The sequence below is a fragment of the Symphalangus syndactylus genome, chromosome 18, assembly GCF_028878055.3.
Source record: "Symphalangus syndactylus isolate Jambi chromosome 18, NHGRI_mSymSyn1-v2.1_pri, whole genome shotgun sequence".
NCBI lineage: Eukaryota > Metazoa > Chordata > Mammalia > Primates > Hylobatidae > Symphalangus > Symphalangus syndactylus.
In genome coordinates, this window is record NC_072440.2 from 82,820,318 (window position 1) to 82,848,201 (window position 27,884).

The following is a 27,884-nucleotide window of genomic DNA, read 5'->3' on the forward strand; positions in this document are numbered from 1 at the left end:
TTAGTAGAGACAGGGTTTCACCATGTTAGTCCGGATGGTCTTGATCTCCTGACCTCGTGACCTGCCCACCTCGGCCTCCCAAAGTGCTGGGATTACAGGTGTGAGCTACCGCGCCTGGCTGATTTTTAAGTTCACTTATGTTTTCTGTGGCAGGGCTGGGAGTGAGGGTAATAAGGTCTTAACTATATTTAATGGTCTCCTGTGGTAAGGCATAAGAAAGAGTGATTTGGAAACAAAATCACCAAGCAAATGTGAGAACTCTTCTTGTTATCCTAAATACCTGTGCCTTGAAAGAGGGGCAGAGAGGACACTGGCCTTCCCCATTTTCTCCTACTAAGTAGAAAGAATAGAACTGCCCTGTCCTGGTTGTTACAAGTTTAGCAAGCAAGCAGGTGCTACTTCTGGGGTGCTCTCGACTCCTGGGACACAGCCCCGTCAGCTCCCCAGGCAAGGGGGCATCTCCTCCCACTGTTTTAGGGAGAACACACCTTCCGTGGGACCAGCACCAGTTTGTGCAGAAAGCATTTTACCTTCCAGCTTCCAAGAGGACATGAATGACCGGTGAAGAATTGATGCCCAAAATTAAAGCTGCAAAATGAATTTGACATTTTACATCCTAAAATGAGCATTGTGTCTCATTCTGCTGTTCCCTCTGTACTTTGATCCTGTGTGTTTGTCTGAGAATATGGCCTCCATACAGTGGGGGATTGGTTCCAGGACCCCCAAATCTGCACAGGCTCAGTCAGCCCTGCCAAACCCAAAAATATTGTATTTTCCATCCACGTTGGGTGAGATCCATGTATAAGTGGGTCCAAACCTGTATTGTTCAAGGGTAATTTTTTGTTGTGCATTTTCCTGCACTTAGAATCTATAAGTTATTTGGGGTAACCTTGCTTAGGCTATCTTGAGGCCCAGGGATGAATGGGGTGGTGTTTTTCCTTCTGTGTGAGTAAGAAAAAGGTAGAGGTGAACAGTCCAGGGGACTGCAAAGATCTAGTCACAAAAACAAGTTAGAGCACTGAGAAGTGGATCTAAGTCTACTCTGGGATCCCGATGATGGGAGGCTCAGCTATCTGGGATTTCAGCGGGAGTCAGGTTTCGATGGAGTGCTCATTCTCTATTGCTGCTGTAAAAACTACCACAAATGTAACAAAGCAACATGAATTTGTTCTTTTACAGTTCTGGAGGGCAGAAGTATGAAATTAGTTTCACTGGACTAAAGTCATGTCAGGCAGGCCAGGTTCCTCCTGGAGGCTTTAAGAGAATCGCTTCCTTGACTTTTCCAGCTTTCAGAGGCTGCCAGCACCCTTTGGCTTGTGGCCCCTTCCTCTCACTACTCCGAACACTTGCTTCCACCCTCACAGTCCCTACTTCTTACTTTGACTCTCTTGTCTGGTGATCACATTGCCCATGCCCCCCAACCCTAGATATTCCAGGTTAATATCTCCAGCTAGAGATTCTTAATCACACCAGCAAAGCTTCTTTTACCACACAGGTAACATTTTCACAGGCCCCAGGGCTTCAGATGTGTCTATTTGGAGGTCTGCTATTCAGCCTACTTAAGATAGGTAACCTAACACGCAGGCTATTCATGAACCCTCCTAGGGGCCAGGCACTTGCTAAGGCTGGGGGAACACCAAGCTCAAACAACTTGGTGGAGATGATGGGATCATGCACAAGCTTTCTGGAGGCAGGTTGTGTGGAACCAGCAGCTCGCAAATGGAGATGGGGAGGAAGGTGTGAGGATTGTTACAGGCAGTGTCTGTGAGCTGGACCTGGACGGACAGCAGGATTTCAATCAGCAGAGTATGGGGTGCATCATCACACAGCCATCACACTACCACGTTCATCACCCTCTGGGAGCCTGCAGCACAGAGTCCATGAGGAGAGGCAGAGGGAGAGGCAAAAGCAAGTTAGGCCCAGATCACAGGGACCTTGAAGAGCAGGTGAAAGGGCTCAGCTATGATTCCTTGGAAGGAGGTGGGATCTGTTTTTCCATGACTAGTATTTGCAGAGAATGCCCTGCAGGAGGCAGGGTGGATAATGCTGGGTGGCCATCTGCTGTCATCTGACAAACTTTGCCTTATCTGGACTACCCTAGAAAAGAGGGCACAAGGCCACCCCCAGCATCTCCTTCTGTGAGATGGAGAGGGCACCTTTACAGTTAGAGAGGCTGGGTGTGTATCCCACATACCAGCTGTGTGACCTAAGTCACTGAACCTCTCTGACCTCAGTTTTCCCACTTAGGAAATGGACATCATTAAGACCTGTCTAGTTTCCTCACAGGGCCGGACGTGCTAAAGTAGATGGAGGAATTCCAGAAGTAAACAAGCTGGGCTTCATGTTAGTTTCAGTGCTATTGGGAAGAGTCCTTTGAACCAGGAAATCATGGAGTTTTAGATATTAAAGATCACCTAACCTGGAGAGTACTGCATCAGAATCAGTTGAGTTTGATTTGCAGCCAGAGTTGGAAAAGCCCCACCCCCATGTGAGGCTCAGAGAGGCTGGGGGACTTAGCCAAGTGGGATCCTAGTTCATCTCCCCCCACTGCCCTGAGCACTGAGATGGGTTTCGCACCAGCTATGACCAGGATAGAGCTAGAAAACAAGGCAGAGGGTAAGGCAGGCTCACTCGGGGTGTTGACCCAGGTGAGCCCTACCTGCTCATCTCCACAGGGGCCAGAGGCTCCCCATCTGACACCAGGCAAGAGCTGAGTAGCAGGAGGCACCAGCCAGGCCTTGTGAGGTGGTCCCCAGGCAAAGCCCTCCATTTGGTCAGGGAGGCTAAGCCAGACCAGCCTTCTCCTTCCTGTTGTCTGAATCTCTGGGGCCTGCAAAGATGTGAGTGGTCACAGGTTAATTCATTATCAAAATGCATTGTTCTTAATCCAGAAATTGATAACTCTATGTTCATTATAAACTGCCCCATCCCTTCCCCCTCTGGAAAAAATTAATTATCTAAGAATTTCAGACTAGAGCAAACCTTAGTGATCTAATAGAAATCCCTCCTTTGATAGAGGAGGGGACAGGGGCCACACAGAGAAGGGACATGGTCAGCCTCATACAGCCAGGCAGGAGGATCCAAGTCCAGATCTGAGGCCCAGGCTTGCATGATCATGTTCTTTGCATTCCAGAACAGAAAGTGCTGCATCTTTCTAATATCTTCTCAGTAAGTCACTCCAGTGGTAGAACTTGGGGTCAAGAACATGGGGGACATGCACTAGACCAGATCCACCTCTTGGTACCCCAAATTTGACCTTGAGGGTGGAGCTGTCTGTGCAGGTGAGACTCCACCTGGAGGCCATCCACTTGGCACACTAAAGTCATGGGTTTGAGGACCCCCGAGGAGGAATGTCGTGGAGGGAACATGGACCACTCTGCTGCTCACCTTCCTAGAAAGTGAGATACCCCAGCAGGCCATGGATGAGCGTGAGGGGTTTTGACCCCTCTCACCTGCTGGTGTTGGCCCTGGGTGTGGCCAGATGGAGATGCAGATGTCTCAGTCAGGCCTTGGGATGTGAATGGCAGGGCGGGATAATGCTGTCCCTGCAGCCTGCCCATGGGACCAACCCATCAGGCCAGCTGGTACCTGGGGCCATGCAAACTCACCATGGTTGTGTGTCTGTGTGCTTTCCAGGAACATCCCCAGGCTCCAAGATGGCCCTGCAGAGCTCCTTCACTTGTTGGAATGGGACAGTCCTCCAGCTTGGGCAGGCCTGTGACTTCCACCAGGACTGCGCCCAGGGAGAAGATGAGAGCCAGATGTGCCGTGAGTAGATGGGGCTACCCCACCCTGCCAGAGCCCAGCCCATGCTCATAACCCCCTGTTGTCCCCATTATCCCAGGCATGAGAGCATGGACAGCCTTCTCGATATCCAATGACACTTGTGACTCCTCTCGTGGCAAAGCCACACAGTCTTCAAGAGGCAGAGCTAAGATTTGTGGTCTAGAAATAGCCTGGTCCGTAGATATAAGTCAAGAACCAAACAAGATCTTATAAGTTATGCTGTCAGCATCCTCAAGGAACAGAGAAAATGTGCAGGATAAAAGCCCAGCTCTAATGTGACATTGGAAGTCCTCCATGCCCAGACTTCCCTCGCCTTCCAAGTCTCATTCCCCACCTGCCCCTCATCCTCTCCCTCCTCCATGCACCCCAGCTCCGGCCGTATGGAACCACCTTACAGATCCTTCATGCCTCCATGGCTTTGCTCACATGGTCTCCCCTTTCCTTTCTCGAGTCACATCTACTTCAAGACTCGCCCTGAGTCGATTCTTTCAGAAAGCCTCCCTGACTGTCCCCCACAAGTACCACTGGTTCTTCTCCCTCTGGATCCTTCCCCCACAATCCAGTGGATCCATCCAAATATCATCATTGCCATTACTTTTTATGAATAGCTTTGAGATACAATTCATATACAATTCACCCACTTCAAGTGTACAATTCCCTGTTTTCCATATAGTTACAGGGTTGTTCAACCATCATCACAATTTTATTTTAGAACATTTTTATCACCCCCAAAAGGAACCTGTAGTATCTCCCCCCAGTTTGCTCCAAACCCCTGCCATTAGCCTGAACCAATCACTAATCTTTGTTTCTACAGATTTGCCTATTCTGGGCATTTAGCATCCTACGAGGGGCCCACTTTCTCCATATCTTTGCCAACATGTCATATTATCTGTCTTTTTAATTTTAGCCATACTAGTGGGCATGCATCCATTATGTTTAATGGAGGTGATTTCCATGTCTCTCTTCCTCTCTTGGTGGTTTGAGTCTGGTCATCTTTCCCATAGCAATACCTCTCATGATTCCTGGCACAGCATCTGTACTCACTGACTCTTCGTTTATGAGAGGAAAGAATGAGTTGGGAAACTTGGGCTCCATAGGGGAAAACAAATTGCCGAGGCCCCACTGGCAGTCGGGGCGGAGTAGACTCCCAGCTGGTGCTCCTGCACTTGAACATGGTGCTCCCTGCAGCTGCCTCTCCAGAAGTAATCACTCCAGAGCCCTTGATGTTTTTGCCACGGAAACCACCAACGCTTCCAGAATACCTACAGGCAGCTGGAAAACGTGCCAGATCCTGGAGCAGAGATTAATAACTCGGCATCTTCCCTCAAAGCACTGAAAGCTCCACACAGGGGCAGGAGTGAAATGGAGCCTGGACTGGGGAAGGATGAGGCACAATGGTGCCTGCGGTGGGGCCCAGACCCGGAGCAAATGCCTCACCTCCCAGATATGCAGACCCCACTGGCCTGCAAGAAAGTTTCCAAAATATGTTTCAAAACAGGGCCCTCTGCGCCCCAGTCATCTGGACCCTTTGTGGGGGGGTGGAGAAGGTTTCATTTATTCTAATTTAAGCAATAAAGACATCCATTTTCCCATTTTTAAAACTTCATTTCTATATGAAACTTTCAAGTGAAGTTTTTCAATGATAATGGAATAGTTGTATGTTTTTAGATAAAACTCAGCAAAGAGTTACAGGGAAGGGCTTTGCTTGCCCTGTTCTGTTCCGCTCCTGGCCTTTCTCGTACAGTTCTCATTACACACATGGCCCAAAGTGAAGCCAGTCTTGCCCACAATGCCCTGTTCAGGGGCCTGTGTGTGTCTCTATTTATTTGTGTCTGCAGTGTTTCCAGCAGTGCCTTTGAACTGTGTGATTTCACGATTGCCTTTTTCAAGTTTTTTTGATACCCACTTCCCAGCTGGGACACAGGTCGGGCAGGCCACGACCTGATTGACAATTGGGAAAATGAAGGCACAGATAAGGCAATTGACTTGTTCAGGGTCACGCAGCATGTCAGGGACAGATTAGAGCCCTGAGCCTTCAGGATCCAACCCATTACTATGGGCTCAGGGCATTTCCCACCACTCCAAAGCTTACCACTATTGGTTTCCTGGCCAGCTCCAAGCTTCAGGGCAGTCTACTTCAGGCACTGAGGGCAAGAACCTGGGGCCCAGAGGCTTTTTCAGCCACATTTGAAAAGCGGCTCTGACAAGCTGTCAGAGTAACCCCTCCACCCTGGAGAACACCCCCACTGTGTTCCTGGCTACAGAAAGCAGTTGCTGGGAGGGAAGTTCAATTCAGGAGAGTTATTCCTCCTCAGATCTTGGCAGAACTCTTAGAAAATATCCTTTTTCTTATTTGTGTGCCTTATCCTCTCCGGCATTTTTGCTGTGTTCCCCATCACACTAATGGTGACTCTGAAAACCATTCCCATGAAGATAACAACAGCAACAACACCAGCTTAGCTGTTGAGCCTTTATGAGTCAGGAGCTGTTCTCAACACTTTTCATGTATGAACTTGCCTCATCCTCACAACATCCTGTGTGATGCTATTGTACCCATCTTTGTTAGAGACCAGGAAGCTGAAGCTCGTGGAATTTAAGTGGTCGTCCATGATGAAACTGATAGCCAGCAGCTGAGCAGTGATTCAGGCTCAGTCTGACTTCAGAGCCACACTCGAACCACTGCAGGGTAAACTGTTTCACGAGCTTCCAGCACTTAGCTATGCTAGGCGCTGAACCTAGCCACAGACACACCCAGGATGAAGGGGCCAGGAAGAGACAGGGAGGTCCAGGGCTCTGCTACCGCCTTTCTCTGGGGATAGGAGGATTCAGATCTTGGGCCTCCCCCTCTGGGTCTCGGGTTCCTCATCTGTAATGTGATGCCTACTGACACTCTGATGTCTGAGAAACAAGCAGGAAGTGTTTGGAGCAGCTCCTGGCACCAAGTAAGTGCTCAGTAAATGTTAGCCAGTATTATTCATGTTATTGTTTTCTTCATGGGGATGGTTTCCAGAATCAACACCAATATCATAGGAAAATACTCTTGACTATACCAGCTCTTTCCCAGGTGGTCTGGAACCTGTTAAAATGTTTCTTCTGAGCAGGTGTTCACACTTCAGCTCTGTTAGGAATGGCCAGGTCTTCTAAAGAACCTTACTGAGGGTCTTTCATCTTGGGCCAGGGTAGTTGACCAAACCCTGCCATGGTTGGAATTTGGAAGGGGAAAGTAGGTTGCACTTAATCAACTCCCCCTACCAACGGGCCAGCCTCAACTCCCCACACCTTCCCAGAGGGAGTCCCCTGCACACACCGGGGCTGCAAACAGATTATCAGACTCACTCTGGGCAACATAACTGGATCTGTTTGGAGCTCTTAAAAATTCTAAGAGTTGTCCAGGATGAGTGGAGGGCCTGAGATGGAGGTGACATTCCCCTGCCCTTTTCTAGCCAATCATGATACTCATCTGTCCGTCATACTCTCTCCTCCAAACCCACAACCCAACACACTACTCTCGGTCCCCTTTCCAATACAGCCACTCCTGCATTTCTAATTAAACATTGCCAAATCCAAGTGAGACATCCCGGATGCTGTAATGCACTGAAGGGGGTCTTCGTGACTCTCTGTGCGTTCTGACCAACGGCCTCGATGGCATGTGGCTCCCTAGAAAGGGGCCAGATGTCCCCAGTTCATTCACTGGATGGGTCTATGATTCACTGGGTATTGCAGACAGATCACTTTTCCCCCATGGACTCGATAATCTCATCTATGTGCTGGGGATACTCTTCCTGCCAGGCAAAAACAGTGTTTTAAAAGTGTATTTCTTTATTGTAAGATAAAACATACTGGTTGTAAAATACAGAAAATCTGGAAATGTACACAAGAGAAAATAACTATCACCCATAATCCTCCCTCTCAAACATTCAGAGATAACTATAATATTTTGATGTATTTCTTCTAGCATTTTTTCCCATGACTCTGTATTTTCAAGAAAATGTATAGCACATATTTATCAAAAATGTTAACAGAGTTGTCACGCAGGAAGGAAAAGAAGTAGTGTCATTTGGCCTGGAGTTTATACTTGGCAGCTCCCACAGCTGCTGCTGAGGTCACAGCTCCATGACTCTACCAATTTGTCTCTCTTAGAGTGGAATCAGGTGTCATAATTGCCAAATGTTGCAGGATTGATTGACCTACCCACAGAGCGATTTGGCCATCCAGCCAATGAAATAACTGGCTACAGCCCAAGAGGGGGGTTGGTTAGAACAGTGCGTCTCCAAATTTAAGGTGCACAGAAGTCACTAGGGGAGCCTCTTAAAAACGCAGATTCTGATTCAGTGTGTTGGGGCAAGGCCTGAGATTCCATACATTTTACAGATTCATAGGTGATGAGGCTGCAGCTGGTCCCTGGACCACCTTTTGAGTGGTAAAGAGTTAGAGGATTGAGCTCACTCCCATTTTGTTCAGCAAATAAGTTTTGAAGTCCTCCAGTGTGCTGACTGAGTAGGAGCTTGGGGCGAATGAGAAGAGAAAAGGATGATCAGAGGATGAGTTGATACCATTAGACCCAACCCTGCACACCAACCTTTTGCTCAGCAATTGGCCTTAGTGGTGATTTCCCAGTTGCAGCCTAATCCACAGGGGTCTTTGTTCTGACTCTACTTTTTTTTTTTTTTTTTTTTTTTTTTTTTGAGACAGAGTCTCGCTTTGTCACCCAGGCTGGAGTGCAGTGGTGCGATCTCGGCTCACTACAAGCTCTGCCTCCCAGGTTCACACCATTCTCCTGCCTCAGGCTCCTGGGTAGCTAGGACTACAGGCACCCGCCACCATGGCCAGCTAATTTTTTTGTATTTTTAGTAGAGACGGGGTTTCACTGTGTTAGCCAGGATGGTCTCAATCTCCTGACCTCGTGATCCACCTGCCTCAGCCTCCCAAAGTGGTGGGATTACAGGCATGAGCCACTACGCCTGGCCTGTTCTGACTCTTAACCTTAACCCCACCAGCTTCCTCAGGAGTGGCTTCTGGCTGAGTACGCTGCCCTGATGAGTTTACAGTCATGGAAACCCTCAGCTCTCCTTCCTCCCTTAGGGGTTTTAATTGCCACATCGATTGTCCACTGGCCTGTCTTGCTCTTTTGCCTACCTCCTCTCCCTTTATTGAATCAGCCAGAAAGAAAAGGGGTTTCCGCTCCCAGCTCACCCTGGATTCTACGGCAAGCTGAAACAAGAATGGGATTCCACAGACAGAGAATGCTGATGGCTTTCTTCAATCCTGTCCGGCCGAAAGGCATAGGCAGAGTTATCACATATGCAGCCTCCAACAGGCATTTCCAGAGAGCCAGGCAGGGACTTGCTGTCAGTTTCAGCCATCCTCTGACGAGCTAGCTCCAAGTTAGGTATGAATGGCAATTAATAACACTACCACCACTTTACATTTGTACCCCTCTGGCTGTTTACAAAGTGTTTCCACACTCTCTCCCCTACTTTATCCTCAAACCAGCTCGGTAAAATTTAGACACTAATATTGCCCCATTTTACAGATAAGGAACCTGAGGCTCTGAGGAAGAAGTGACTTTTGTAAGATCACAAAGCAGGAAGTGGTGAGGCTAGAACTAGAGCCCATATGTCTGGATTCCAGTGCTGTTGTGGTACCAATACCCATGATCCAGGCTCAGTTCTCTCCCTCTGCCTCCTAAAAGGGTAAGGAGGGAGTGACGTACTGTGCGTCTCCCACCTCAGGCTGGTCTCCTCCTTCCTCCAGGAATCCATCACCCACTGGAATCTTCCATCATGGGCCTTGGGGTATTTTGTTTGTTTGTTTTTGCTTATTTGTTTGAGACGGAGTTTTGCTCTTGTCGCCCAGGCTAGAGTGCAGTGGCGCAATCTTGGCTCACTGCAACCTCCACCTCCTGGGTTCAAGTGATTCTCCTGCCTCAGCCTACCGAGTAGCTGGGATTACAGGCGCCCACCCCCAGGCCCAGCTAATTTCTGTATTTTTAGTCGAGATGGGGTTTCCCCATGTTGGCCAGGCTGTTCTCGAACTCCTGACCTCAGGTGATCCGCCTGCCTCAGCCTCCCAAAGTGCTGGGATTACAGGCATGAGCCACCACACCCTGTCGGGCCTTGGTTTTTAAAACTCACTTGTGAAGGACATTCCATGAGAAGGTCACTTCCACCAGTTGGTTTCTGCAAAAGAAGTAGATGCGGGATCCCTTGAGGGGGGAATAAAAGATAAAACAGAAAGTTCTTCTTAGCTTTGGGATTTTTAATCAGAGAAACATGTGGGGCTTAGGGGGAAATGATTTCTTCAGGGGGGTATAAATGGGAAGAGATGTTCAAAGTCAGTGACAGCCTGTTTTAATTTATAATTCTGCCTCTGTGTGAAATGCACAGAGAATCGGGGGGAAATGAGTAATAATTCACTAAGGTGCTGTCACAGCCAGGAAGCGTTAGGGCCCTCTTTGTCAGCCTGCTGCTGCCAAGAAGGCTGAGACAGAGGAAGGACATGCAGTGCTGTGGGTCTCAGCTAGAGAGCTTCTTTCCTCCCACGTGGAGACACAGACTTCTCCGCAGCTAGGCTGGGAGGTGTTGGGAGCCATCAGAATTGCCTGGAATAGCCCACTAGCTCCTCAGGGCTGAGTGCCTTTCCTGGAGCCATGTTCAGAGTGAGCTGGAGAAAGTGAGCTCTCTCTCTCTCACCCTCTTATCCTTTCCTCTTCCTTCTGTGGACTGTATATTGGGAAATACACAGTCTAGAAAGCTGACTGTCGCCTCTTCAATGGGACCTGAGATCAGTCTGATGTAGAGAAAAAGATGACGTGCCCTTTGTGCTGAGCCCACTGATGATATAAAGAGGCCCCAATGACTGGGATTGTTTGATCAGGACAGGCTAGATTATGCTGCAGTAATAAACCCCATATCTCAGTGACTTGGGATAACATTTACAGCACCCGTCCAATGAGGGTGTGGGTGGGAGGGGCCTCTGCTCCACAGGATCACTCAGGGACCCAGGCTGGCAGAGGCTCCTCCATCAATATAGTCTCACCCTTAGGAACAAGAATTCTCATTGGTTGTTTCAGCAAAGGAAGAGAGAAACCAAAGATTTACACAAGGGCTTTTCGCAGCCTTAATTCAGAGAAGACACATCACTTCCACTCACGATTCATTGGCCAGAGCACATCATATGTCTTCATTTAACTGCAAGGGGGCTGGGAGATAAGGGAAAGCAAATGGAAAGTTTTGAGCAATATGTGTCTCTGCAGACAGGTAATTTGATGGACCCAGACAAACCCCCAGCCAACACTGCCACAACCACCACCACAGTCTGGACACTGTGTCAAGCATTAGAAATGTAGTGAGCTCTACAGCGGCTTCTCCTGGGGTCCAATCATGGTGATCAGTATAAAGAGTGCAGAATTTAGAAGCAGAAGACCTGGGTTCGAATCCTAACTGGGTTACCTGCTAGCTGTGTGACCTTGGTCAGGTTGCTTCACATTTCTGAGCCTCTGCTTTGTCAGATATACAACTGGACTAACAACACCCATGCTGAGGAGTTATTTTTCCTATTTTGTTTTCTGAAGATAAGAAAACTGTAAACCAGCACGGGCATCAGTTAGGGCTTGGGGGCTTCTTTGCATTATAATCGGTGTCATTAGTCATCCAGCATTCTGGCTGGGGAGCTATATTACTAATGAAGATAATTTGGTCATGCCTGGCTAATTCGACTTGGCGTTGGCATATTTTGCCTTTAGTGGTCCTGGAAATGACTGTGCCTCTCTGCTCTCTCCATAGGGAAACTCCCTGTGGGTTTTTACTGCAACTTTGAAGATGGCTTCTGTGGCTGGACCCAAGGCACACTCTCACCCCACACTCCTCAGTGGCAGGTCAGGACCCTGAAGGATGCCCGGTTCCAGGACCACCAAGGTACTTCTGCTCTCCTCCCTTTTCCCTGGTGCCCATCTTCATGCCCACATAGACAGATGGGAGACTCAGGGCTGGGCTTCACCCCACCTGCAGGGCAAGCTCGGGTGTCTGACCAAAGCTTGCCTAGAGCACTCACACACAATTCCCTCTTCACACCTTGGGCTTTCGAGTGATTAAATCTGGCCAAGATAGATGTCACCTTTGGTTACTTAAAATAAGAACCATGAGGAGGGATTAACAAAAAGATAACAGCAACAACAATAATAATCCTTTCCATCAACAAGTATGTGTTGAGGGCGTCCTATGTGTCAGGCACATAATTCATTGAGAGGTAGGGAAAGCCATAGCCCTCTTTATGACTGGGGAGACTGAGGCACAGCAAGGCCTTGTGTCATTTGCCCCGGGGTTGTGCCCAGGGAACCTCACCCTACACCTGGTCCATGGTCCATTCCCTGCAGCACAGCCCCTCCAGCCATCCTCCCACCTCACCTCTGATTTAAGCTAGTAATACCTGTCCTCCCCTCTCCGGGGCCCATCCTCCCCACAAACCCTGCATGTCTGGCAGAAAGCAAAGGGCCTCCGTGCAGCCAAGAGATAGCCAGCCGCTCCTGGGTAAGCTGACTCCAGACTCAGAGACACCAGGCTGGGCAGGATGTGGCATCACAGAGGGTCTATAAGGCCAGCACAGCTCCCAACGTTAGGCTGCTGGAGAGGCCAGGCTAGCCAGCTTTGGGGGCTGTCCCCGGTGATGGGGCCTGGGCAGGCCCTGGTGCCCACCTTTCTGCAGCATAGGGCTGATGGGGTGGGAAGGTCTCTCTCCTTCTTCTGTCCTCTTCATTTGCCTTCTTTCTGTGGAAATAGAGACCCTCCAATGCTTATTTGTTGAACAAAGTAAGAGTTGGCTCAGTCCTTACCGTGCAGCGGCATCATTCTTAGCATTCTGTCTGTAAAAGACGCAGAGGAGAGAAACGGAGTTCCAAGCTGGATGTGCCCTTAATGTCTCTGTTCCCAGTTTGATAATTTCCACTACAGCATCCATAGCAAACAAACATCCAGCCCTGCGGAATACCTCCAGTGACAGGGCTCCCACTGCCTCCTACAGCAGCCCATGCTGTTGTTCTCAGTCACAGATTAGCTTTCCTTACCTGGAGGCAAGCTCCACCTCTCCGTGACTTCTACTCATTTATCATGACTTTTGCCCCCTGGAGCCCCACAGAAATGAACTACCCCCTCTCCCACCAAGGCAGCCCTTCAGAAATCTCAAGGCAACAATTGTGACCCGCCTGCCTGCATGAGGGCTTTTCTGTCCCCAGTCACACAATGCCAGCCCCTTGAATCTCCCTCATGCTTGCTGAGATCTCTTGGTTACTCTGCCCTTGACCCACCTGAATTTGTTACTTAATAACAGCCTTTACTGAGAGAGGCAGAAAGGTAGAAAGGAAAGACTAAAGTAATGCTTGGGGTTCTGTGGCCCCCTAAAATGTTGTGACCTCACAATGGCACTCATACCACAGCACTGACCACCTACAAAATGCTCTGCAGACCCTGGAAGTTTGCAGATGCTTCTTCCTACCACCACGTGGGGTTGGGAGCCCCTGTCCTCCCGGATTTTCAGGCAGAGCCGTGCTTTGAAAATACAAGAAGTGAGTCTTCATGGGCAGGGGCATAGGATGACCTGGGTTCTGGACAGGGGAGAAGAGAGTGAAGGTCGCAGAAACCACTGGAAGGCCACACATGACTGAAAATGGGGAGGGTGGAGCTGGGGAGGCCAGTGTGCTTCAGGCTAGTCCTGGGCCATGGGCTGAAGCTGGTAACCTTGGAAGATCAGGGATGTGGTAGCCCAGATGATGGTGCTGGGACCTCACAGGCAGTTTAGAATGAAATTGTTGGCCAGGCACGGTGGCTCATGCCTGTAATCTCAGCACTTTGGGAGGCCGAGGCAAGTGGATCACAAGGTCAGGAGATCGAGACTATCCTGGCTAACACAGTGAAACCCCATCTCTACTAAAAATACAAAAAATTAGCCGGGCGTGGTGGCGGGTGCCTGTAGTCCGCTACTTGGGAGGCTGAGGCAGGAGAATGGCGTGAACCCGGGAGGTGGAGCTTGCAGTGAGCCGAGATCGCGCCACTGCACTCCAGCCTCGGCGACAGAGTGAGACTCTGTCTCAAAAAAAAAAAAGAAATTATTGACAGGTGGGCGTTCTTCTCCATTGTAGGCCAGAAACCTGTTTCCTCAAAGATATCCCTAGGCTAGATAAGAACTGTGCACAGTCCATTAACCCTGCACCCCTGGTCCCCCAGTTCCTGATAATGGTGTGCTTGTGATTCTTTTCCTCTCTCCTAGACCATGCTCTATTGCTCAGTACCACTGATGTCCCCACTTCTGAACGTGCTACAGTGACCAGTGCTACATTTCCCGCACCGATCAAGAGCTCTCCATGTGAGGCAAGTCTCAATGTTTCTCTAGTTCTCTAATTTCTCCTCCTACCTCTTGTCACTTCCGGAACCCAGATTAAGAAAGTAGCATAGCTGGCTGGGCTGGTAATTCTCCTGGGGAGAGAACAAGAGGGCCACCTCTGCCATCTTCGAGGTAGAGCATGTCCATCAACATGGTAAAGCCCTATCTACAGAGAATCATGCCTTAAACAGCCATACCCAGCTGCACTGAACTATTTGCAGTAGAACCATGATTTAATCAAACCCAAAAGAGATTTTCCGTGGCATAAGGGAGAGTGACAAGGATTACAAAAGACTTTCTACAGAATCCTTTTTAAAAATATTGAGCTCTTGTAATACATTGTAAATACTATACATCCTCAAAAATTTGATTTACATAAATTTCACTAAGACATCAATGGCATTCAGTGAGGTACCTTCAAAGCCACTGTCTCAAATGGTTCCTGATGCTGTTATCTCATTGGTGTGTGGGTGGAGGCACTGGCGCCCTGTTCCTTAGCATACAGTCATATTCTTAAGGGGCCAAGAAATGTACTTAAGACCCCAACATGGTACAGTAATTAAGCTCACAGACTCTAGAATCAGGTTTCTGAGTACAAGTCAGGTTCCACCACTGATTGATTGTACAGTTTCTTTGGGCAGTTAATTAACCTCTTGGGGCTTCAGTTTCCTCACTGGGTAAGTGAACACACTCATAGTGCCTACCCCGAAGAGTGAAGATTAAATAGATAATGTCCAAAGGGCTTGGAAGAGCATCAGGCACAAAGTAAGCACCGCGGTATTTAGCCCACAGGGTGCCTGGCACCCTGTATAAACATTCAGAAGGACACTGGGGGAAGAGGAAGAGAACTTGAGCCAGAAATCAGACTGTAAGCTCCAAGAGAGCATGTCTTGTACTTCTTCGTACTCCCTCACTGCACCTGCATCAACATCTTGCACGTAGTAGAAAATCTACATGTAGTTTAGATTTGGCCAGTCATCTCGTTCTGGACGCTCACAGGAGAAATTCCTGTCTGGCTCAGTTTCAGGAACAGCTATGCACCCTATGAGCAATTTGTTTCCTGTCAAGTTATGGACACTGTGAAACTGACCAGATTCACTTCTTCTGTGGCTAACAGAAATCCCAGGGAGGTGGTTCTGTGGCCAGCACAGGGACAGACAACAGGATTGCCCCTGCTAGGGGACGCAGGCAGATTCAAGCCCCTCGAGTTTCTCATAAAATAAAAACTCACAGACAGAAAACAAATAAGAATGGAAAAGATGTAGAAATGATTTTTTAATCCGAGGAGTGGTTAAATTAAAACCAAGGCTCCACTTGGCAAGCAAATGGGACTTCATGATATGCAATTTGTAGCAGCTTACTCCTGGTTTGATTTTACAACTCGACATTCGCCACTTCCTTCTCACCCTCTTCTAGGCTATGCTATCCTGCTAGATTTTATGTATCTCTGTGAACCACCTTAAATCCTTTTTGGAAGAATTCTGAGCACAAATAAATAGATTCATTAAATTAAATTGTATTTGCGAAACCATGCTATCTCGTGCAGATGGTGGAATTACACAGTCGTTGCTGATATTTCTCAGGTGTCTGAAAGCAGGTACCTAGAAAGGAATGCTTTTTAAGAGAACATATAAATGAGGACAGATGGTTGGCCCACCGGAGAGGACAGGAGGATCCTTAAGAGCATTTGGTCTTTAAATTTACTCTTCGCTGGGTTTAATAAGAGCCAAATTTCAGAAAAAGAAATGTCAAGGTACAAATGATATTATTCTAATACTTCATCATTTCTCTAATAACCTTTGAGTTGATCAATAGCTTAAACAGGTGTTTTGTTTTACTGGCCTGTTTTATTTTTCCTGCAGTCTAATTTGCTCTGGGCTGTTTCTGCTATTTCCTGCCCTTTTCCAGAACTTGGCTCAGCAGGCATAATGAAGGGAAGAGAATAAGTCCAATCCACACTCACATTATTTATATTTATATATATTCATATGATTTCACATTCAGGTTTTCAGACCATTTGTCTAATGCTGATGGGTCTTTGAATTCCCAATGTTGGGAGAAATGTTTTTATCAGGAAAATAAATAACCAAAATAGAAATATGCATTTCTAGATTTGTAAGCCCTACCATTTATTTTATGTGAATCCTAAATGCAGAATGCAGGAAGTTGATTTCCTCCTCCCAGACAGGCTAAACCCCAGTGGCAGAAAAAATGGATATTGCATTTCTCTGGGGGACTATGTGAGGTTCACTTAGGGCTTTCAAACCCCACCAACCCTACAGGGGTCTCTGTTGCCTATGGGGCCGGAGTGCAGAAAGGTGGACACTAGACAGAGTTTTGGGGACAGGACTCTGATGAGCATCAGGCCCACAGGGAATGGCGACTGGTCCAGCTGATCCCTGAGGCTGATGCCTGTCACAAAGGACCTTCTCCAAACCCAGCTCAGTCCTGGTCTCTGGGAAGTTAAAGTCACTGTACACTATCTCAAGAAACCACAATCATCAATGGATTCCCAGAGAAGAACTGGTGTCATCTTCGAGAACTTCCTGCAAAATCTAGAAGTGAGTTAACCAATAGTTCTGTGTTTCACCAATCACATTCACCTGGAAAATGTAACAAATGCCCCACCCTGGACCTACTGAATGACATCGCTAAGAGTGGGGCCCAGGGCTCTGCGTTTTTAAACCCTGTCCTTGGTGATTTGGAGGTGCACTGAAACTTCAGGGCTATTGGCCGTAGGTGTGCTTGCCACTTGTGACTGAAATTCATTCTGAGCCCATGCAGAGAGTTTTCCTCCCCTGTCTGTGGCCCCAAATAGCGTGATATCACTTGTCTTTTAGAAGGATGAGTCAGAAAAGGGATGAGAAATGATGGAGGCGGGGGCGAAGAGAAGCGGGTGGGAGAGCATATGAAACCAGGTCAGGAGCCCCCATAATGGAGTCATAGCCACAGTGTGCCTTTGTGCCAATCTAACTTCCAGGGCATTCCAGAAGCCTGCTCCACTCCCACCTCCTCCCTCCAGGCTCCTGCAGCCTGCTCTTGCTGACTACCATGGCTGCCTCCTATCTCTCTGCATAGTTACACATGGGGCATGAATACTTAAAGACCTCTGCCTCGCCCAGCCACAAACAAGAGAGAACGTTGTGATTTTGGTTTTCTTTTTGTGTTCCTCCTCTCCGCCACAAGCTCTTCTCTGCAGGAGACTGGGGAGCCACTTACAATATATTCTGATTTTATTTTTATTTTTATTTTTCTGAGCTCCAGTTCAAATAATTAAAGTTGCCACCGGGGAGGGAAGGCTTGCAGTGGCTTTCATGTGCTCACTTGCTGTCAGACCTGCTCGAATCCGCCTCGGCTTTGAGACACCCACGGATGTGTCTGGCATTGCAGCCACTGGTAATAAAGAGCACGGCAGAGTGGTGGCTGACACCACCCCAGCCCCCTGCCTTTCTCACACCCGAGCAGCCTGAATGTCTCAACAAGCCCCGTGTGGTTTGAAATTCTATTTTATTTGAATAGCCTGCCTGTGACTAGAATAATTTAAACCATGTTCTCAGGCCTTCTGGGCCTACAGGGAGAAAAAGTGGACTTTCCTCATTTTCCTCCCCCTCCAAGGCATGGAAGCAGTTTTTCTTGTGTGAGCTGCAGAAGTGCAATTTGATCCAAAAGTGAGATGGGATCCCCCCAATTTGTGGTGGTCAGTTCCTCAATGCTGGTTTTCCTACCTGGCCACAGCTGCAGTTGCCTTTCCCCTCTTCTCACACATACATATGTACACGCAAACACACACACACATACGCACATGCGTGCACACACCCTTTGGGATCTTGGGACACAGCCGAACATTTCCACCCCTGACATCACCTCTAGCAATAAAAAGAATCAGGTTGGATTAGCTGTGGGGAGCTGCTGTGATCTAGGCAGAAGGTGACCAGCGGGCCCCTTCCACGTCTACGTGGGCCTGGAGAAAAGGGGACCCATCCTTTGTGTCATTAAAACCAGCAAATGTAGCCCAGAGGGATGTGAGGGAGAAGACGCCATGGCCCCTGGAGTTGCCCTTGGCCATCCGTTCCTGAAGCCTTTCTCAAAGGAAGGCACCTGAAGGCAGGGAATTTTTCTGTACATTGCTCACTGGTTGATTTTGTACGACTTTTCAGGGTGCTGGTGATCATCCCTGGAAACAGGCTCATCCTTCCCTCCAGCCTCTCAGTGTGATGCAGAAGCAGGGAAGCCGAGAGGCAGGCTGTGTTGATTGGGCTTACTGAAGCTTGCCCCTGACCTCGGCAGCAGGCAAATAGGACTCTCAAGATGGGAAAAAGAGAGGAACTTTTCTGACTGCTGTATTTTTAAAGTTTATTAAACTCATTGACAAAATCTTCTGTGGAAAGTCAAGAAAAGGAGGATAAGAGTAAGAAAACTTAGTATCAGATGGCATGAAATCGAGGAAAAACAAAAGCAGAAGGGGACCTTCCTTTATCAGCCCCCACCAAACTCTCGACAGGAGTCAAGGAGGATGAGCAGAACTATTGAATTCAGCTCATTTCCCAGAGCCGATCCTAGGCATCAAGGGCTCCCCATCCAGATCATGAAATTTACCCCAAGACCCACAGCTAATAAACACAAGACCAAACCCAGATCTTAGGATTCTGAGCTTCATGCTCTTCCTGTCACACTGCCCTGCTGGGGACAGATGGAACCTTCTCAGCTTGGGGAGAGTTGATGAGAGCCTCAAAAGCATCAGAACTGGCATTACTCTCACCTAACTCAGAGCCCCACCGCCTCGTCTCCGCAGGCAGAGGCAGAATCCCACTCCATTGTGTAAACAAAGAGTTCTCCACTTCGTCTCTCCACAGGCTGGGAGTAGTCACTGGGTCTAACTCCTGAGCCACCAAGGGGACACTGCCACTCACCTACAGGACTCAAATAGAGTTTGTTCGTTGGGTGGGCCTCATTCTCGGCCCCATGTGATCCAACTTACTTTGGCAAATCAGGAAGGAGAAGCCATTCCAGGAGGCCTCATGGGCTTGATTGCAAATAAAGTTGTTATTTCCTGGAGCCAGTTTACCTTCTGCATAGAACGGATGACCATCTAGGGAGAAGAATGTTGCATGCTTCCCCTCTCTGGGCTGACTGGTGGAAGAACAAGCAAGCCCCTATCAGAGCCCACCTGGGACCAGCCTCTCTGCCCGTGCATGGCCAAGCAATGCTACACTTTGCGGTGTTTGTAAAACCCTTTTCGTAAATAGTTGGGGACCAGTACCAAGCTAGAGAGGATTCCAGGGTAATGTTATCTCTACTGCCCTCACTAAGCCCAAGTCCCTTTGGTCAGGTATTTGGGGACCAAGATACTCGTCAGGCAGAGTTTCTGTGGATGTCCAGCCCCCAACTCATCTGATGCTGTGACATCTCTGCAGTGACAGAATGTGCCTGAATTGGGAGAAAGCAAGTCCAGCTCTAGGTGTCAGTGCTTGCCTAAATTAAGAGCAGATCCTGCTAGTCTGGCTGGAGATTGTTTTCACACATGCTGTTCTCTGCACACTCCTCTTCCTGCATTGGACACCACGGTCAGGACCCCAAGCTAGCATATGATCCCTCTAAGTTGTCCACTCTCTGCCCAGGAGGACATAATGTTGGGCCCAGCAGAAAGCACAGGTCTCCTCTGGCTCCCAGAGGGTAACACTGATACCTAGAGCAAGTCGGAGCAGGGTGGTGGCTCCAGGTAGAGCTGCCTCCCTCCTGCCCCATAGCCCAATAGCCACGCCATCTCCTGTGACCAGAAGAATCCAGCTGGCTATGTGGGGCCAGTGCAAAAGGAGCATCACCAAGGCAGTGTGGTGCAGTGGGAAGGACAGGGCTTGAAGTCCCTTAGCCCTTAGAGGAAGCCCCCCACTTTCTAGCCTGGAGACCTTGAGCACAGCACCCCACTCTTCTCAGCTTCGGTATCCTCTCCAGGGCTGTCAGAAGAAACAAGTGAGAGGAGATATGAAAAATGCCTAGCCTGAATCTAGACAAAATTATGTGCTTAAAAATGGAACATGTGGTTTCTGCTACTCTGTCATAGCCATTACTATTATTATCTTCTTATCTGACTTTAGTGATGATTCTGAGACCAAGGCTGGAGCCTGCCTTCTCCAAGGAGCCTGAATCTGGAGGGTTTGGCCTCTGCCCTGCCCTGGGCAGCCTGGCAATATGGCAACACCCCTCTCCCCACTATTGCCAGTGGAGAGGGGTGTTGCCCAGCTCAGTGGCTGGATCAGAGGAAGTTTATGCTTTAACAGCAGCAAAGGGGCCCCTGCCGCCCCGTCCACTGTCTCCACCAGCTCCTCTCCCCAGCCAGTGGGGGCTCCCTCCTCCGATCTGCCAAAAGTCCCTTTGCTCCACTGCCCCACCAGCAGACACCTACACAGAACAGTAACCCCATACCTTGATATAGTCCCAACATATTTACAGAGGGGCCTTCCCTCACATCGCCCCCATGCCCCAGGGAAGATGATATTGTCACCCTTTTACAAATGGGGAGAGAAGGCTCAGGAAAGGACCCTAGGCCTCACGCAGCTGGCCAGCAAGGCCCACAGTGTCCTCCAGATGCAAGAGCATCGCCACTTTCCCCAGGGGAGCTCCTGAGAGTGGGACAGCTGCTGTCAACAAGGTCATCCAAGGCAGGGAGGAAGTCTGGTGACACGGCCCAGAGCAGAAAATCATAAGCCTGACTTTTCTTTTACAAACCCCTTTTTTTAACTTAAAAATAAATGTCAATTCTGTATTTTATTCCTTAACATACCTATTTGTTTGGACACACAAACATGCCTCATTATTTACTATTGAGTGGCTAATGCTCCAGGAAGGTACACCCTGTTTGCCCTGTGGCTTTGGGTACCCCCAGGAAGAGCTGAGCAGCTATGTGCCCCCACTCTAAGCACAGAGGAAGAGCTCCCACCTTCACTGCCTTTTTCGGAAGCCCCAAGGCCTCCCCACCTTTATGATCTCATTCCATCCCTTAGGTCGCAATTAGGCTCATAGATGGTGCATTTTGAACAGCACCTGCTCTGCCTTGGTTGGCCCTGAAGTCAGCTTCAACTCTGGTTGCCCCTCATCTACCCCATTAGTCACCCTGACCCTGGTGCTGAAACCTCAGGAGGGCTGAGCCCTGGCAGCTGCTAACACTGCCAGTGATAGAGACAGTAACCTCAGAAAGCCTTTAGCTGGGGTCTAGGCATCCGCAACTTTGTATTAGAGGACAAGGACCTCTAATACAAAGGAGGAAGCTGCAGTGGTTCTTGAGGCATTTTCCAAATGGCTTTTTCCAAAGGCTCTCTACATGAGTAAGAGATTTGGGCCCCACTTCCAGTCTCTAATGACAACCATCCAGACACCTGTAATAACATCACTGTAATGAGAATCCCCTGTGTGTCAAAGCTTACAGCGCCTCTCCACCTCCCATGGCTACCCTGTGAGTAGATAAAATCTTCCCTGTTCTGATGAGCCCCTGAGCCATGGCAACAAGGCACTTGACTGGCTGGATGCACACACAGACCCCGAGCAGGAGGGATGAGCGAGGGAGGGGCACTGAGGGTCCACAGTCAGGTGGTAAACCAGCAAGTATTGATTTCAAACCTGCCATGTGGCCAGCCATGCGGGGAGACAGCCCACGGGAATCTGGGATCTCTTTGGGGTGTTTATTCTACAGAAAAGTTAAGAACACTTACATTGAGTGTGAAAACTTCTGGTCTTCAGGTCACTTACAAGTCACTTGGCTGTATTATGCTAAAAAGCAAGCCATTATTCTTAATGAGTGTCCTCAAACGCCCTAGCTCTTTGCACCCTAGTAGAAAGAAGCCTTCACTTAGTCCAGAGCTGGAGAAATGAACCCTTAGTATCAGTAAAGCCAACTAAGGATGTAGTTTTCAAATATTGATTCCCTAGTATAAGGCTGGCACTGTGCTAAGCATTTCACCTACATTATCTCATTATAAAAAATTGTTATCCCCATTTACTGATACAGAAACTGGAGCTTAAAGAGTTTAAGTGACTTGCCCAAGGTCACCCTGCTAGAGGCAGAGTCATGATTCAAACCAGGTCTGCCCAACTCCCCAACCGAATCTGTAAATACTGGATTTGACTTAGATGGCCTGAGTTTAGATCCCAGCTCTGCCCCACTGAGGAGCCATATGACCTCAAGCAAGTGACTTCCTTTAATTTGAGAAAACAACAACAACAAAAAAAAACCTTTTTAGTTGCTGCATCAGGTTGTTACCAGGATCAGAGGAAAATGTGAAAAGCCTTTGTCTTCTCTGCAAAGCTTGATGAATGGCAGCAATTATTATTATTATGATCCCTCATCTTATGTTACTCGTTACTCAGGCATGAGGAAGTTGCTGCTGCATAAATTCAGCCACTACTTGTGTTCTGATTTCTCCTCTCAGTCGATCAGCAACACGTGGGCAGGTCGGGAGCGTTATTTCACACAGTGTCCACATTAGCACCAGCAGGACATGCCCAATAAGCCCACTTCGTTGATAATTAATTAATTAATTGTGCAGCCCCACCCCCCACCCCCCATGGTTGCAAGCATAACCCTCATCCAGGATGAGAGCGAACAAGAAGACTCCTCAATGAGTCTCGAGGACCCAACAAATGACATCTTCCTGAGCTTTCTGAGCCAAAGTCATTCTTACCGCAGCACCTAGAGCTAGGAAGCCACTGGAGCCCGGCATTCTATCACCACTGCCTGTTAAGTGGTCCACTCTGCCGGAGCACTTGCTAATGGCTACAGTAATCAACAGCAATTGTAAATGCAGTCAGACATAATTAATGTAATACCTTTGAGCCATCCACAACTAATACCTCTCCCATTGCATGAGGAAGCTGAGGTCTAGGAAGAATCACTGTCTCAGCCCCAGGGTGTGAATAGGATTTTCCTTGGCACTTGGCACAGACTTGGTTCCCATTCAAAAGCTGTATGTTAATCACAGACCTCTCTGGCTCCCACTAGTGGTCATTGCAACACATTCATGTCGCCCATGTACGGGGGAACACCCCATTGAGAGCATACACTCTCTCCAGCTATCAGGGAAAAATACTCCCAAGAGGGCTCTGGGCCCCCTGCAGATGCTCCTGTGCCCCACATCTACTTTTTCCAGTGGTGTCCATGAAGGCTGTGGGAATTTCATTGCCTAGAATCATCCTGTTCCCCAGCAGTCAGATTACAAGGCTACTCCTCCATGTCATCTCCATCACATACAGAGAAACTGAGGCACAGAGGAGGCCGTTTGCCCAGGATCACACCACGACAGCGTGACTGAAGAAAATACCGTCTTTTTCTTCCCATATGCCTGGAAAGATAATTCTCTAGGGAACCCAGAAGATTAAAAAACAACAACAAACAAAAACTAGACAGAAACTTTAACACAGCATTTTCACCCTGTCCTATTCTGTTTTTTGTGAACTGTTTATCTCTAACAAAGTGTCCCCTGTCTGCTCTTTCCCACGCAGGAGAAAGGAACTAACATTTATCAAATGTCTTCGCTAAGCTGGGCACTGGTCTCATATAATCTTATTAAAGCCTCATAATAAATATCTAAGCAGGGTACTGTTGGCCCCACTTTATGGAAGAAGATGCTGAAGCTCTGAGATATTACGTGATACATAAAAAAATAGACCATTCTGTCTGATACCAAAGCTTGCGTTCCGTTCACAGCACGGTCCCACCGCATTCCACAGAAGCTCCCACCTTCCCTTGATCTCCCTCACAAAGCCTAGAGTACAGGCACAATAACTTGATTCTCCCCGAAGTGGGTAAAAACATAGTACTAGCTTTTACTATTTTCCAACATCAGAATCCTCTCTCACCACCTTTTTAATATAGCATTTATTATTTTCTCTGATTATAAAAGAACTTTATGTTCATTGTAGAACATTGGGAAAATGCAGGAAAGTATGAAGAAGAAAATTGAAATTGCCCAAAATCTTACCCCCCAAAGATATTGGTACATTTCCTTCTAGACAGATAGATTTAGACTTGAGCTTTGCTATAGAGAAAGGGTTTATATAATATAAATATAAACATTCTGTGTCTTATTTCTTATTTAACATTACATTTTCCCATATCAATATTAGTCTTCATAAACATGCTTTTAAAAGCTGCATACTCTAAATTAATTTTATTCTTTTTGTTCTAGTTATCAAAAGTCAGATATTCATTGTAAAAAAAATTGGAAAAGAAAGAAAAGACCACAGAAGAAAAAAAAAAACTTGTAACTTTATAACCTCACCAGCCAGAGATCCCAAGGTGATTATTTTTGTATGTAGCCTTCATGTTTTTAGAAAGAGGGCATATGGATGTCCCCTGGTGTTCCCTGGCTTCTACATAATCCCTCAGCAAGGTGACATTAAGGGGTATTTTCAAGAAGGATCCTGATCTTTTAAGTATCCTGCAAGACCAGGAATCCAGCATTTCTTAAGCCTCCATAATTGCAAGCATTTGCCAGAAACATGTTTTATTTGCTTGTTATCAAAAATCTGCATCTGGCCAGCTTCTTGCTGTGCTGGGTTGATTTGTCATTAGGCTATTTATAGCTAGAGAGTTGGTGTTTCATTTTTCCAGGTGAACTAGAAGATGGTGAACAAAAACACTGGATTTTGCAGTGAGTCAGTATTCTCAGCTGAAGTTAAGAAGATACCACATTGAAACTAGGGAAGCCAAAATTATCAGTTCACACTGAGAATTACGACCCTCTGGCACCCTATATTGAGGGAGAGCCTTAAACCCCATACAGAGATGTTCCTGATGACAATTCCAATCCCAGTCATTCAACAGAGACTGGATGGGGAATACCCAGGGAGTACCCCCACCATGCAAGCTCATCTTTGAGCATCTGTGTTAAAAACGTGTTTCCTTCTCTTGAAGTGAAATACACACTACAGCATCTAGCCTTGGTTTTGTCTCTACTATTGGAATTCATGCAGGTCTTCAGAAATTTGAAGAAAGATAGCACCTCCCCCCTCAGAGCATTTCCTACATTTAGGGGTGTTGCATGCAGAATAGATACTATTTGATGTCACTGTGTCTCTTTTGAACACTGCAGGCTAAGTATCATTACAGTATTTTCTATGGGTTGAAGGGATTGTCCTGAAGCTGCCACGAGGTATGCATAGCAAACATGGGGCATATTCAAGACATAAAATTGCAATAATTACCTCTGGTGGAGGAATGGGCCATGAAAGAAATAATAGCGTTAGGCCTAGCCACAATGCCGTTACGGCTTTACATACAGGACTTTAACTAATCAAATGACAAACACTGGTACCACATAATTGGAAAGTCTATCAGTCCCTTCCGAGAGGCAGGAAAAAATGGCCCTTGTGAAAGCGCTGGCTGGAACCAGAAGATATAATTGCTGGTGGCGTGCTCCTGGTGTTGTCTCTACCCACTTGTCTCATTTGCTGTCTGCATATAAAAGAGTTTATTAGTCAAACACTGCCATTTATAACCTATATCTACTAGGATGTGTCTAGAAGGATCAAACATTTTATTGTTACTGGCATCAGCAAGTGTTATTTCCCATAAATATAATTTAGGATTTGTATCAGATTTCCCATATTTGTGTGAATACACACACACACACACGACTGTTAATTGTCTGGTAAGGACAATGGTTGTAAATGCACTCAAATTCACTAGCTCCCTAATTTCTCCAGCACGAAAGTATTTCTAGGATAAGATCTTGTTAAAATATAAATTCTGATTCAGAAGAGCTGGGGCAGGCCCTGAGACCCTGAATTTCTAATAAGCTCCCAGGTAGCGCCCACGTTGCTGATCCAAAGACCACACGTTGAGCGACAAAGATCTGGAAAATCTCCGCAATATGTCCCCAAAGCTTTAAGGAGTACCATAATATATCACACGGGCATTGCACTCCATGTATGGTAGAAAGAACACAGAGCATATTGTGGACTCCAGGTCTGCAGCCTGTGGGCTTAGTACTCAGGGGTGACTGACTTAACCTCTCTAAGCCTTCAATTCTGCATCTGAAAAATGGATGGAATAATATCTACATGAACAGATATTGTCAGTATACAGTGAGATAAGCCTACGTGCAAGTGCCTAGTTCAGCTTCCTGGCATTCAGTAAAGAGTCAATTAACCAATGACTTCATATCCTGTAGGCCAGGGGTCCCCAACCCCCAGGCCACGGACCAGTACTGCTCTGTGGCCTGTTAGGAACCAGGCCACACAGCAGGAGGTGAGCAGCAGGCAAGTGAGCAAAACTTCATCTGTATTTACACCCACTCCCCATCCCTCCCTCGCATTACTGCCTGAGCTCTGCCTCCTGTCAGATCAGCGGCAGCACTGGATTCTCATAGGAGTGCAAGCCCTATTGTGAACTGTGCATGTGAGGGATCGAGGTTTTGTGCTCCTTATGAGAATCTAATGCCTGATGATCTGTCACTGTCTCCCGTCACCCTCAGATGGGACTGTCTAGCTGCAGGAAATAAGCTCAAGGCTCCCACTGATATGACATTATGGTGAGTTGTATAATTATTCCATTATATATTACAATGTGATAATAATAGAAATAAAGTGCACAATAAATGTAATGTGCTTGAATCATCCTGAAACCACCCCCCAACCCCCAGTCCCTGGTCTGTGGAAAAGTCCTCTTCCACGAAACTGGTCTCTGGTGTCAAAAAGGTTGAGCACCTCTGCTATAGGCCACCCAGATAGAAATAGGTCTTAAGATGGAATTCTAAGGGTCTTTTTGGACCAGAACTTTGACTGCCAAGATCAAGCTGGGTATACTTGGCATGGGTAGTTACATAAAATGATATCAAGGGACCTCTTTAACCGAGGACTGTGTAAGGGAAATGAAGGTCTTTGAGAGGGACTTGAGCCTGCAGTCTGCTCTAGGAACCACATACAGTGAGTGCTGTCTAATATTAGCCACATGTGATCAACAAGAAATACTCAGTAAGAACTGATACCAGGCCTCCGGGTCTTCTAATTAAGAAACTGGTAAAAACCTTATCTTGCAGATCCAAGAGGGTACTTCTAGCCCCATATACCTCCTCAGGTGATTCCTGCTCAAGGGGTCTCTCTCTCTCTCTCTCTCTCTCTCTCTGTCTCTGTCTCTCTCTCTCTCGGTTATTCTCAGTCTTTTTCTGGAGGTGATGTTACAGCCCCAAGAAGGCCCTTAGCTGATGGCAGCAGACTCCTGGCTGCAGGAAAATAGCCCCCTCTACACCTTGGTGATGGTGGGCACCTTTTAAGCCATTTGTAAGTTATTAAGAATTGCCTCTTACTCAGAGTCCAAGATGAAAATGGACCCCTCACTGAGAGGGCCAGGCACTTCCTGCACTAAGTAGCCCAGCTCCCCAGAAGTCTCTACCCAGGCTGCACTTTAGAATCATGCGGAGAAATTTTAAAATCTGCCGATGCCCAGGACCTACCCACATCTACTTAAATCAGAGTCACCGGAGTGGTGCCCAGACATTGGTTGTCTGGAAAGCTGATTCTAATTTGCACCCCAGGTTGAAAACCACTGGTTTCACCATGTCATTCACAATATCACAGGAGCTCTACTTCCACGTTCTTCATCTCATACTTCATAATCCCCTTTTGAGGCAGGCAGGGAAGGTGTGGTGGTTATTATCACAAGTTTGTCTATAACAAAATGCAGGTTCATAGGAGGTAAGTGGTTGGCTTAAGGTCACACAGTTAATACACAT

The 27,884-nt window shown here is 47.5% G+C and overlaps 1 protein-coding gene across 1 annotated transcript in view; it reads left to right on the forward strand.

Moving 5' to 3' along the window:
• Window positions 1-27,884, forward strand: part of ALK (ALK receptor tyrosine kinase) — a 744,900-nt gene that overhangs the window by 605,498 nt on the left and 111,518 nt on the right. The window contains exons 6-8 of the mRNA XM_055254443.2: window positions 3,637-3,768; window positions 11,571-11,702; window positions 14,047-14,147. Coding sequence (XP_055110418.2) covers window positions 3,637-3,768; window positions 11,571-11,702; window positions 14,047-14,147 — 365 coding nt within the window. The remainder of the gene's footprint in view (window positions 1-3,636; window positions 3,769-11,570; window positions 11,703-14,046; window positions 14,148-27,884) is intronic.